Source organism: Prosopis cineraria, unplaced genomic scaffold (genome assembly GCF_029017545.1).
Source record: "Prosopis cineraria cultivar Desert tree isolate PC_DT_omini unplaced genomic scaffold, ASM2901754v1 PC6, whole genome shotgun sequence".
NCBI lineage: Eukaryota > Viridiplantae > Streptophyta > Magnoliopsida > Fabales > Fabaceae > Prosopis > Prosopis cineraria.
In genome coordinates, this window is record NW_026555337.1 from 9,932,536 (window position 1) to 9,946,185 (window position 13,650).

Sequence of the window (13,650 nt, forward strand, 5' to 3'; positions counted from 1 at the left end):
GGTATGAATTGAGATTTTAAGGGTAATGAAGTGAATGAACGATTTTAATAAACTTAATTTTTTAAAAATTTGGAGTAGTGTAGTTTAAAAAAGTGGTGTGTGGGATCTACCATTAAAAAATATGGTGGGATTCATAGTCAAAATTTTAAAATGACAAGATTTTTATATTTTAAAAGATTATGTAGGATTCATAGTAAAAATCTATAGTAAACATAAGATTTTTATTAACATGATAGTCATTAGATATACAAAAAAAAAAATTCTATATATTTATTATTGTAGAGTTTTTGTAGCTATAACTAATATTATAGGATTAAACTAAACAAATAGCCTAATATTTGTTATATTTTGCATTATAGCCAGTTTATTATATTTGTCAATGACATACCATTATATATAAATGATAAATTTCTTGTAAATTTTAAATTTTAAATGATAAACTTATTATATATTAATAATAAACTTCTTGTATATCAATGTTAACAAGTCATACTCTCAAAGTTTTAAAAATTTGATCCATATTTTTTGGATATAAAAGTTTTGGCCGTAGTCCCAAAACTTGTGGCAACCTCCTGTGTAAGGTATAAAAATATATTATTTTATTATTTATATACAAAAGTTGATTATGATTTGAACACCTATGAAAAATATTGATGTAGTTATCTGTCTCAAGTCTGAGCTAACAAAATTATGAGCTATAAGTTATTATATGATATTAATGAATTTAAGTTAATTATATGATATTAATGAATTTATCTTTCACTACACACATGATCTTTTCTCAATAATCATTTTGTTACTTTTAATGATTGTACATATAATTGATGAATGATATTATAACATGAATTATATTATTTGCTTGAGTTACAACTATTGTAATTATGATTTATAAATAATAATATGACATAAATTGTAGTACAATTCATTATAATATATGTTTTGTTTTCCTTAAGGTGATATATGAGGTAACACATTTTGAAAAAGAATAAGTTTTATTGTATTTTAAATTGTAGGAACTGAGAAATTTTATAAAACAATGCTGTATATATAAGTAGTACATTGTAAAATAAAAGCCGTTCTTTACAGGTATCATCCTATTAAAATTTTAGTCTCATATTTGTTAATTGTGGAGATACCTTAAGAAACAAGAAGAAGTTAAATCATGTATGTTGGATTAAAATACCCTTATTTAAATATAAATGTTGTTTAAAAATTATTTAAATTTTTAAAATAATTTTTATTTAAATTTTTTGTTATTTAAATGAATTGATCTCGTAACTTTTTTAAAATTAAATATATAAAAATATATTCAAAGACACAATTTAAAGACTCAATAAAGAAAAAAATAAAATAAAATAATTTTTAAAAATTAGGGTAGTTAAACCAACTTGAAGAAACTTGAAAATTAAAGGTGTCAAAAGTTAGGCTTAGTTATAATTTTTTTTATATGTTCAGATATTTGAGACTCTACAGGTAATAGATGGAATGTAAGATTTTAGTGAACTTTATTTTTTTAAAAATAGAGTAGTGTGGTTTAAAAAAGTGGTGTATGGAACCTACCATTAAAAAATATAAGTGAGGTCTATACTTATAAATTCTAAAAATTTAAACAAGTTGTACAGGCTAATAAGATTTTTATATTTTGAGAGATTATGTAGGATTCATATTAAAAATTAATGGTGAATATAAGATTCTTAGTAAAATAATATGTGTTAGATATACAAAAATGAGAATATATTTCAAATTGCAAGAAGTGAGAAATAAAAAAAAACAATGCTATTGTTATATATACATATATAAGAATAGTACATTGTAAAATAAAAGCCGTTTCTTACAGGCATCATCCCATTAAAATTTTAGTCTCATATTTGCCGACTGTGGAAATACAGAAAAGGGTTTTAATTTATTAATTTTCACAAATTAATAAATCATAGAGTGAAATCTATTGACATCCCTTTTGTTTTGTCAAAGTTATAAAGACCTCTTTATTTTTAAAACTTAAACTTTAATTATATTTTATATTTATATTTAGAGTGAAACACTCAATTAAATAGTAAATATGAAAAAATAGTGTTATTTTAAAGACAAATATATACTTTATTGAAGCAAGATTCGATTAAAAATATTTTATATTTTTTAAAACATGGAGTATGTATTTAGTTTTTTTTATATTTAATTTTTTAAAAAATACTAAATAGATTAGTTTGTATGACCGATAAATTTAACTTATAAATAAAAATTTAAAAGCATAAATCAAGAATGATATTTTAGTTCAATATATATGATTTAACTATCAACTAATAATTGAATGGGTGAAAATAAAAATTTAAAAATGGAAGACATATTTGTATTTTGTAACTCTTAACTATTAATTTTAAGAGAAATTTATATATATTTTAAAAATAAAAAATATTTATAATTAATTTAAAATAAATAAAAAAGTAATATATTTTATTTTAAGGATATTAAAATAATTTTTTAACAAGGTTAACATGTAATTTGAACCTTAAACTTTTGGTTTAAGGGTGATTTGAATCTTAAAATTTTAAAAAACACATTTTAAATTTTAAATAATTAAAATTGAGATAATTTTGACCCATCATTAAATTTGAATAAATATTCATTAATTTTTAAAATTAAAACTTAATGTATAATGTTTACCAAATTCTACCATCTCTCTCTCACCCATGCATCGTACTGCGTAAAAATCTAGTTCATTTTAAAAAATTGGAGTGAGTTTGTTATTTGGACTTGGTCCAGCCCACACGCAAAATAAAGGTATTTTCTCTATGGTATGGGGACCGAACCCGCGAGTTCCAGTCATGGACCTCGAGGTCAGTTAGAAGGCGACCCGGAATTGCAGGGGTTGGCGGGAAAATGAGAGCCCTTTGCGGACGGAAAATGCAACTTTGTATCAGAATCAGAATGCAGAGGAATTGTTCGCTTCGATTGTTTGTACCATAGTCGTCGTCTTGATAGGCTTTACGGTAATGGCGCAGACAGAAACCCTAGGTATACTCGAAGATATTGAGTCCCTCGTCTCGGATAAGCTCCAAGTGGTAACGCTTCCTATCTCCCCCTCCGTTGATCTTCCAGTTTTGCGCGGATTTACTAAGATTCTATAACTACTTCAACAATTTTACATTCACGATATTTCTTGCAACTTAATACTTTTGGGTTTAAATTATTTTCTTGGGTTTGCATTTTGGAGGGTTTCGTTAAGGTTTCCCTCTGTCGTCTAATTTCTCTTATTTAGTAGAAATGTGAGTCTCCTGGGTGTTGGAATATGATACTGAGAGCGAATGGTCCGATTGTAAGGTATGCGAACCTTGGAATTGTGATCCTAACGTGGGGTTTATATGAACCATGGACTCTCCAACCCCTTAACCATCCTATACTACTTGAAATTCTAGATAAACGGAACATTTAGGCGTGCATTTGAAATTGTAACAACCTTTGTAGAAATTGCTTTGAGGAAGTTGTACTTTTGGGAAATTATGTATCATATGAGATCTATATGGAGTCATGATCAATCACTATCTGAGCAAAGCATGGGATTCACATTTTAGTTCAGACAATTTTTCAAGGGCGTTTTTTGGAAAAACAAATTAATTACTGCCTAGATTTTGCAAAACGTTTTATGAATAAGAACAACAAATCTTTCTGGAAGACCTTTTATGGAAAGGAATGAAGGTACATGAGATGGAATTCTAGATTGCAACTTGATGGATAAGCAATTGCTTAGCTTTGCGTTCTTGTCGGAGAACTTGTATATGAGATTATATCATTATAAAGGGAATTGGGTCTTTATTAAGATGGCTGAATGTCCATGTCTAAGCCTATCTGAAAATTATGCTATAAAATGCTTCACTTGCCCACTGCTATCTGCTAATTTCCAATGTCTCTGTTTTGCTCTCTTACTTTGCAATCCCTTGTGATTTTCTTCTGGTTATCTCCCTTATCTGTATTCTGTAAAAGTAGTTTAGGCAATGGTTTTTCCATTATTATGATCACTCTTTATGCAACAATTTATTTGGTAAGTTTACTGTATGACATCTTTCAGGTATCTTACAAATGGCTAAGTCGCAATTATATGGTGTCATCTGATGCTGCAAAGAAGTAAGCTTTTCTTTTTCTTGTTTAAAAACAATATATTGGCGGAACTGCCATTCATGTTCCCCATGTGTGATTTTACAAGTAGTTGAAAGCTTTATATATATATATGTATAGGTTACTTCAGGAGTTTGTTCAAAAGCATGGAACTGGATTTGAAGTGATATACAAGTTGTCTGGCTGGTTAAAGAATGATTCTCCAAGTTACCATGTAAGGCTTGTTGCTGGGCCAAAGCTTGCAGGTATGATCATTCTGCAATCCTTAAAAACACTGGTTGTTCTAGATTATGATGCAATTCCACCTCCAAAATATTTTCAGATTAGCAATAATGTGGTCGAGTGCAAGTCTAATTTGACAACTACAGAGAAAATGACAGAAAACACTGGTTGTTCAGATTGTTTCACTTTGATTGTGTCTATGGGCATTAGAGTATACCGTTATACATCCTGGTCAGGTGGGATTGATTCCAGTTTATAACTGTATATCACATCCACCTGATTATTGGGCTGTGTGTTTAATATTAACAAAAAAAAAAAAGTGATTTTGGGTAAGCTAAATGAGGGAGTTTTTGAGGGAACCTTAAGCTAAACATGAGAAATTGTCGGAAGAAAATCTATTTTTAGCTTCAATTATCTTATCAAAATAAGCTGAAAACAAATTTCTTCCAACAACCCCTCATGCTTAGCTTAAAATTATCCCAACAACTTCCCCATGTAGCTTAATCAAAATCACTTCTTTTTTTTGGTTAATCTTAAACAAATAAGCCCTATACTGGCCTACATTTTAAGATGCACGCCTGAACTAAATCATACTTCGAAATTCTACTCAAATTAACTCCACAAATGTTTGGGTTGAAATGGATTCTCTGCTTATATTGGTAAACTCTAATTAAAAGCGCCACAAAATTAACTCATCTCATATATTATGGCGTCATATTTTTTTTTTTAACTCCACTAATGATTAATTACTCTTCCATTTTCCAATTGAGGTTATGGTGTCACTTGGTAACTGATTCTGCAAAACCTGGATTAGTTTAGTAAATCTGGATTAGATTCTTATTACTCTCGTCATTTGACATGAACAGCTTAATTAAGCTTATTCATTTTACTTCTAATATGGAGTGGGTCGCAGACAATTAGGACTAAGAATGATGTGGAATTACTTGCTTTATCGTTTATGCAGAAGTACAAAAGGAATTTGATGGTAATTGCTCAGTTCAGGTTTATAGTGTGCAAGCTAGCATTCCAAAGGATCCAGCTGTGCTATGGAATGCAGAATTCGTTCAAGCAGAGGAGCTCTTCAAGCAGCCTTCCTCAGTAGACAATTGTTTGAGAGATAACAGGTGGGTGCCTTGTCTTGTGACAATTGTTTTTCTCAAAGAAGCAATTTGATTGATGGGATAGGTGCAATACTTATGAGACCAATGAGATTCAAATATTCTTTTCCTTTAAAAATTTGGGAAAATGTTTCTGAAAATTTACCTTGTATTTAGATCAACTAGAAGAGACAGCTTTAAAATTGAAGAATTGCTATGACATATTAAAATTAGTTTATGCCATCCAAAATTATTTGGATCAACATTTAATAATCAGTCCCAATTTTAAGATATCAATTCTCAATCTTCTGGGGACGCGTTATAGTGACTGGTTACTTCCAGTTTCAGATCTTAACGTCCCTACATTTCAATGTAGAATGCACCCAATTGAAGCTCTAGTTATCAAATCTCTCTCCGCCCATTACTTAGTGTTCTTCCTGTGCACATGCGTCATATATCAGTCCTTGCATTAGATATGATGTCCTTATTTTTTCCCTTACAACTTGGAGACATTTTGGGGCTCTCTGGGTGCTGACTTCTATATTTATTAGGTTCTGTGGGATTTCAAATTCTTTTGTTCGACGGAATGCGGACAGCCCACAATCATTTCCTGCTGCTCAACAGGCAAAACCTGCAGCAGACCTGGGTGTACCGGAGTCCATTCCCAAAGTTGCTCCAAAATCACATAATGTGCTGAAAGATGTCAAAAGTGAAAGCAACAGTACAGTCAATGCAAGAATGTCTGAGCATGTCAATAAGCCTGAAGATAAAGAAAAGTCCTTCCCCTTGCCCACAGTAAAAAAGAAAGTGCAAGCTGATAAAAGCTCTGCTTCTGGAGGTTCACTGGCAAATCTATGGGGTCGTGCAGCTGCAAAATCCAAGCCTTCATCTGTGCCTGTAGAAAATAGTAATGCAGTGTCAAATTCTATCGGTTGGTTTTCATTGCAGTTTATTCCCTTTGGTTTGTTCCAGATCATCAATTTTTTTGGGTGATAGTAACAGCAACATATACAAAGCATCTTCAGTATAATCATTATTACTAAAGTTCTGTCCCCCCCCCCTTACAGTTGCTAGTGCAGAAGCCCAAATCAGTGCTCGTGAAGGAGGAGATGTTGGCAGCAGTGATAATGATAGTCAAGATTTTACCTTGAGGAAATCATCCGCTAGTGAACGTTCCAGGAAAAGGAGGGTTGTCCTTGATTTCTCAGATGAAGATGAGGAAGATGTTATTAGTCTAGCATCACCTGAATTACCAAAAGGACTGACATCACAGGACCACAAACATGATGATAAAGGTTCATCAGAGAATGGCACTTCAAACAACTTGCAAATTGACAATAAGTGTAAGGTCAAGGAAGAGAGCACAAACCAATCACCGAGGGAAGATAGTTCAGTTATCAGCAAGTGCACTAGTATTGGGAAGTCATCTGCTGATAAAACTCAAAAGTATGCTCCTGAAGTTGGTGTAAATAAGAAGGATAATCTAGACAATACTGCTCCTTGTTCACCTAAGAGGAGAAAAGTGTTGAAAACAAGGATTGATGAACGCGGGAGAGAAGGTACTTGTATGCATAGATTCAATATTTCAACAATACAGCTTCATTATTGCCTCAGAATATGGGCTGTAAGTATGTGTGAATGTGATAGAGTAGCTTGTATTTTCTCCCTTTTCAAATTAGAAGACAATTTTCTAGTTTTTTAATGCGGACTTAATGCCTGCACTTTTTGCATGCTTTGGGGGTTGTTCATATTAAAATCCCAAACGAATTTCATTATCCATAAGTTGATTATTACTATATTTGAATGGACTCAACCCACTCAAGCAACCCAAACATACAGAAGGTAATAAATGGGAGTGAGAGGGGAAGGAGGTGGGAGATAATGATGATTTTCTTTCGTTTTTTTCTTTTCGAGTTGACATTTGGGGAGTGGCTGGAAAGGGTATTTGAAGGGTACTGAGAAAGGGTGATGAAGAATTCTGTAAACAAAGTAAAGAGAATTGGCCTCTTGAAAGCTAGTGAATGACTTGTTTCTTTTGTTTGTTGGGTATGTTGTGTATGTTTTTCTGCGCTTGTACTTAAGTGATTCTTGTTGCCACTTTTGTGATATTGGTGTAACTTGGGCGTTAAAGCACCTGTCCAGGGATTAATTTCTGTTTCATTTTATCAGTATCAGTAATTCGAGTGTTATTCCAGTCCTATTGTAGCAAGGATCCTGTTTTATTATCTTATCTGTATCTTGTTTGCATGCTAATCTTTTCTCCAGTAACGGAAGTTGTCTGGGAGGGGGAGGAAACAGAAGCAAAGAAAGCTGATAATGCTACCACAAAGAAAGATGACAAGGATGCATCTACCACTACTGTCAACAGGTTAGAGTTCGTTCTTTTTGTTTATTCATTGTAAGATAATGTAAATCTTTGTCATTGATTTAACTGGTACAGACACTGATTTCTTGGAGTCAATAGCACCTTGCCTCCTGGATGAACTAGGAGGAAGATTCCATGAGTTTTGGAATGTTTTGTTTGCCATGTTTGTCATCTATTTGTTTAATTTAAATATGCATTCATTTTGCCAGAAACTGTGTGAATTATTTCTGTCAGTTTTTAAACAAGAAAAGCCAAGTTACTCAGCCATTTAAGGTCAGTTAGTCTTGAGAAAACAACTCTATATTTACTTAAAAGTTTTTTTATATAAGAAGTGAAACATATTTGTAATGTAAAAAGAACCGCTTAAATTATGATTTCCCTCTTATGTGAACAATTTAAGTGTATACATAGCTTGCCACTCATGTCACCTATCAGTTCTCCGTCTTTGACAACTTCTACAGCGAGAATTCTATAGCTTGAGACTCCCTTCATGCTTCAACTGGTTTCTTGGCTTATATTATTAACATCTCTTCTTGTGTAATGCTTTACTGCCATGATCCAACTTATTAAGAATGTATGAATTCATTCATTGGGTCTGAAATTCCAGGGTTCCGGCAGCTAAAAAGTCATCAGCAAATGCCACTCCTAATCCTACTGGAAAAGGAGGAAACAAGAAATTAGGAAACCCGAAGGATCCTAAACAAGGCAATATTCTTTCATTCTTCAAAAAAGTTTGAAAGTTTTGGAGAATCATCATGATGAAGAGACTGTCCTTTCGGCAGGACCATTCTCTATGCAAGTCTCTTCATGATTGTGAGGGTTTTGCAGTCTTCAGATCTGTTTCTGTTTTGGTTGCTAGTTTCACTGGAACCTGAAAGCGGGATAACGTACCTTTATTTTCTAGTCGTAACAAGATGTGTATGGTTTCCTTGCGTATTCTTGATGCAACTGATAGATTGAACTCCCATGTGTGTAGTTGTTTACAATCCAATAGTTGTCAAAATGATGGACCAAACTCAAAAGTCCAGCATGATAGAGTAGTTCTGGATGCTAGGCTGCTTAAGAAATTAGATATACTTGTGCTTTCAGGTAAAAGGTATCTAATGTGCGAAATGACAAGCGGAGATGGTGTCCAATTACGACAGGCATTTGTTCAACTGGTCATGTAAATACGGTTTGAGAGTCCACTAGAAAATAAGATTCAACATTTCAGATTTCATTTTACCTTTTTGTTTCACCATTGTTTTCGTTCTTGCCGGCTTGATAATTCTTCCCTACCCTTTAAAAAAATTTAATCGAAGGCCTCTCTTTTTACTTCGATGATGGTAATGAGGCGATCATGCAAAGCCAACCAGAGAGAAGTCTGGCATCTTTGGCGCATCTTTATCTTCCAAAGACGAGCCTGTGCATACCTGTCAAGGGAAAGATTAGGCAGATTTCAAAGAGAACGCCATTTTTCTTGAATTTCCATCGTAAAACGTCTTTAAACAAACGAAGAGATAACATAGAAGGGCATGGGGCTTTAAAAGCCTCTATGATGAGTAATTTTAAAGTTCCTGTGGAATCTGGTCGAGAGCATGGTTGATAAGTACATCAGAACCAGTTCCTCTCCTTGCTCATCAAAAGGTACTCTTCATCAATATGAACTGCTTAGATTGAATTTGGATGGTCCGTATTTAGTTTAATTTAACTTTCATATTTTTAAATAACTTCATTTTAATAGACGTAAAATCTAATAAACAAAAAAAAGATTGTATAACTGTCGTTTGACAAACAAAACAAATTGATCATGTAAACAAAAAAAAAAAATTACAGATTAAACACTTATAAATCAGAATAATCGAAGCTAAATTTAGAGGGTCTCAATCTCATCATTTTGATGACACATCTAATAAGGACAAAGGGTACCCACTAAAACAAATCTGAACACTTGATAATTTCATTCATAACATGCGAGACCAGGCTAAACGATCCCGAGCCTCCTTTTAAAGTGCCACAATAAAAAGGTACCCATTGACATAAAGGGGCCGTAAATGATCTCCTCCATACAGCTCCTGAACTAAGCAGACAACATGATGATATGAAATGGGTCATTGGGTGGCTTGAAATTCAATCCATTCGTCCCTTCAAGATCCTTTCCTTTACTTCTGTGGGCGTACTGCAAGTGTCAATCAATAGACAAATCAGCCTCTACCACATAAATATATCAAGAAAGGGCACAGAAACACAACTAGAATGTGATATAAATTTAAGGAGGATCTAAAAGCCCCAGTTTCAAGTTGAAGAAGGGGGAAAAAATTCAGAAATATGTAACCCGGAGGTAAGAATATCGAAACATATAACTTGAGCACAACCAGCCTCCTCTTCTTGGGGAAAAAATCCCCAAAATAAAATTGGGGACAAAAACTCAATATATTAATTAACACCAATATAAAATATAATAGTGCACAGCACATTTCTTGCAAATTTTATTATAAAATAATCCTTAATTATAATTCTCCCAAAAATAAGTTTCCCTTATTTATCCTTGGAATTTTCCATCACGATGTTTCAGTGACATTTTATCCAAGGTGGATCCAAGCAGCAAAAAGTGTTTAACTTCCACCCTGATTGAGCATTTATCATTACACAGTCACGAGGTACTATGGCAACATATTTTCCCCTAAAACATGTAAAGGGGCACACCAATTACCATCCAACCAATTGGCTGTAGAATGTGTAAGAGCATAAAAGCAATAGGACAAGCACTTTGGCAACATAAAGGAATATTGCCAGCTACTAAGAGAAAAAAAAGAATCACAAACTCACGCAACATAGACATGTCCACCCCAGCCACTTAAACAGTCACGATCAACAGATGAAAGCAGTGCTTGGGAGATGGTCTCAAATAATTCCTCTGGTTCCTGAGACACGAGAAATCATGGGAAAAGAAATGAGCTTAATCTCTTTGGAGAGGAATATCCACCAAACTAACTTCTATTGATGAGCAAGGACCAATTTCTTAATATCAAATATACGAACACAAGAAAGGACATTGGTGAGTTTATGCCACTTCTCTCCCAGGGAAGAGTGAGGATAATATGATCAATTTTTGAAGTGATGTTCGACTCAATGATATAATATCTTCAATAATTAAATGTCCATCAGAAGCATACTTGCATAGTGACATTCAGTAAGTCATGACATGTCCTCAACAAAAAAGTGCGTCCTCAGATGCATTCCAGACGTCAATATTGTGTTGATCAAACACACAAAACCTTGTCTTGTCCACCTCCATTAAGAGGAAAAGAACAAGCCAATCTGTATAGAACCTTAAAACCTACAATTTCATCTTGGGAAAATCCCCCTCAAGAGCCATAAATGGGTAAAAGTGACACTAAAAAAAAAAAAAAGTGTTCTGGACTTGCTATTAAATACTCTCGTATCATTGGGAAGATTAAGTTGTAGTTTTAATGCATATGAGAGGTAACTTATTCCTTTGTTTTTAGAGGAATTTTAATTTTTGAGATCCTTTAGTGTCATTATGCTGTGACCTTTAAGTGGAATCTTCCCTTCATCCGTCATCAATAGTGTAACAATCATAGGCCAAAAAAACCAAAACAACTAGAGTTTAAGACTATTTCAATAATATGAAGAAATATCTTGCATGACAAAAAAAAAGGGATAATAGTCTGAATCTAATGTCAGGAACGATCCATCCAAATTAAGGTTTGGTAGTTACTGCACATCTCAGTTGAAAGATGCTCACTCAGCATTCATTTACTTGCAAGTAGTGACACATGGAAGAAAATATACATGACAGCACCAATTTTCAAAAACACGAAGAGAACTAGTCATATAAAAATTAAATCAAGTTAAATTTAGCGACAGACCATGTCAGGCTTAAACATTGACTCACAAGCACCATAAAGAGACTCAGATGCAGTGCCTGCAACAACAAAATCTTTTGCAAGCTCCCTGCATACAAGAAAAATACAAAGATATTATTATCACAAACATACTCATAATAAGGTATATAACTTACGTATTATTCTAACAACTAAGAGGCGGAATAGGTGGGAAGGAAAGGAAAATTGAAAACAACATGCATTCTTATCATTATTCATATATATCGGAACCGATGGTTGGGCATAAGAAGGGAGGGAGTGCAGTCTACATTTCCTTGTAGTATTGCTGTCCATGCATATATCTTAATTTCTCAGAGTTTAAATGTGCTTCTGACGTAGTTCTACAAATAATTTCAACTCTAACATGCACAGAATTTTTCAACAAGAAATATGAATACACTTTATAAGAAGAGCCAACATGCAATTACAAGTTTGAGCTAATTACAAATTCGCTTTCAAAAATGGACATGGATTATAAGAAGAGTCAACTTACTTTGCTCCAATTGAATCCATGGTGCAAATAAAGGGCTTATCGTCATCTCCTAATCCAGCAATTACAGGCTGGCAAAAGTATGGGCCAAACCTGGATAGCAAAAGAAGCATTAACATTTCAAACTGGCATGATTTGAATTTCGATATGAACTTCCTATTTTTAGAATCATTGTGAAGATCACAAGTTCCCACAAAGACAAGGCAGCAATTAAGTAAGTTAATGTGCAAAATTCTGATCCAATAAGATATGATGAAATCTGACTACCTTTTCTCGTACAGAATAGCAGAGACTAAGCTAGCAAATGTCTCGGGCTTCATATCCCTCTCTTCCCGAAGCTGGTATAATTTGTGCCGGAAGACGAGCCGTTGATACCTTCGAGTATGAGCGAACAGCAATAAGAAATTAAAAATAAATAAACAAAACCAGAACAAGAGGCGAAATTGAGAGGGGTAGATACTATTCCTACAATGTCTGGGCATCAGTGGCGAGGCCAGAAAGACCAATGAAAAGCTTGTCGTGAATCTTGGATATCCTCTGGAAATCAGTGGCGATAGTCTGAAGCTGAACACCCAGCCTCCGATCGCTGGCGATGGCGAAGCAGTTCTTACCCACCATAGCCACTAGGGCACTTCCATTGTACTCGAAGATCGACATCTTCCCGAGACTCACTTCTAATTTTAGGTTTTCTGTTGACGAGAAATTGAGAGTGAAATAGAACCGTAATTTATTGAATCAGCCACTGAATTTATTTTTAAATTTTAAAAAAATAAAAAACTGCAAAGCTTTTTCATACAAAAATAAAAATAAATCCGTAAGGCTCGTAGCGGAAGCAAATTATGATCATGCATTTCCTATTGTGTAAGGAAATTTTAGGTTCTTCAGTGATTGTGCTTTTTTTTAATTTACAGAAACAAATAAGAGCCAACATTAACCGATTAAGATATATGCATAAAAGGTTAATGCACATGAGCGCTTTGCTTGCCTCCTTCTATACAGATTTACGGTATTCTAAGAAATAAAAGAAATTTCAGGTAGGGAAAGAGGAAGAATACGCCAGTTACCTGAAGATGATGCGCACACCACCGACGTCGGACGGAACTCGAGCTCACAAAGGCACGGCACGAAGACGAACCACCACGACGGACCAGGGACGAGCTTCACGAATTCGAACACACGAACCACGGCAGAAATTAAAAATATAAAATTTGAAAAAACAAAACAAGCACGGAGACTCATACGAAGGCTAGCTTGGACTTCACCCCAAGTCCAAGCCATGATGGAACATGGAAACAAGAATGGGTCTGTTAGACTCTTACTACCTTGAGCCATAAGATGGGCTTTTCTAAGGATTCTATGAATGGGCCTAATGGGCTAACTACTTGGACTTAAGCCAAGATTTGGGCCTGGTTCTATGTTTTGGGCGTATATAAAAACATGCACGGAATTGAGCGTGCCGAGGACGTAAGGAGCTTTTGT

The 13,650-nt window shown here is 33.8% G+C and overlaps 2 protein-coding genes across 3 annotated transcripts; one reads left to right on the forward strand and one right to left on the reverse strand.

Moving 5' to 3' along the window:
- The first annotated feature begins 2,785 nt into the window (after positions 1-2,785).
- On the forward strand, positions 2,786-9,018 carry LOC129313171 (uncharacterized). 2 transcript variants are annotated; one of them, XM_054956124.1, is made up of 8 exons: positions 2,786-3,059; positions 4,064-4,119; positions 4,231-4,355; positions 5,297-5,456; positions 5,981-6,336; positions 6,497-6,988; positions 7,695-7,797; positions 8,402-9,018. In XM_054956124.1, exons 1-8 carry the CDS (start codon positions 2,991-2,993, stop codon positions 8,529-8,531), a joined length of 1,491 nt encoding a protein of 496 aa, XP_054812099.1. In that variant the 5' UTR covers positions 2,786-2,990; the 3' UTR covers positions 8,532-9,018. The 2 variants fall into 2 exon arrangements, with proteins under 2 accessions (XP_054812099.1, XP_054812098.1); XM_054956123.1 differs by having other exon boundaries at positions 2,787-3,059; positions 5,981-6,360.
- Positions 9,019-9,625: 607 nt separating this feature from the next.
- On the reverse strand, positions 9,626-13,391 carry LOC129313172 (proteasome subunit beta type-3-A). Its single transcript, XM_054956125.1, has 7 exons — positions 13,236-13,391; positions 12,641-12,860; positions 12,439-12,546; positions 12,175-12,264; positions 11,667-11,751; positions 10,603-10,697; positions 9,626-9,952 (listed from the first exon to the last, which is right to left on the reverse strand). Exons 2-7 carry the CDS (start codon positions 12,826-12,828, stop codon positions 9,904-9,906), a joined length of 615 nt encoding a protein of 204 aa, XP_054812100.1. The 5' UTR covers positions 12,829-12,860; positions 13,236-13,391; the 3' UTR covers positions 9,626-9,903.
- Between the last annotated feature and the right edge of the window lie 259 nt (positions 13,392-13,650).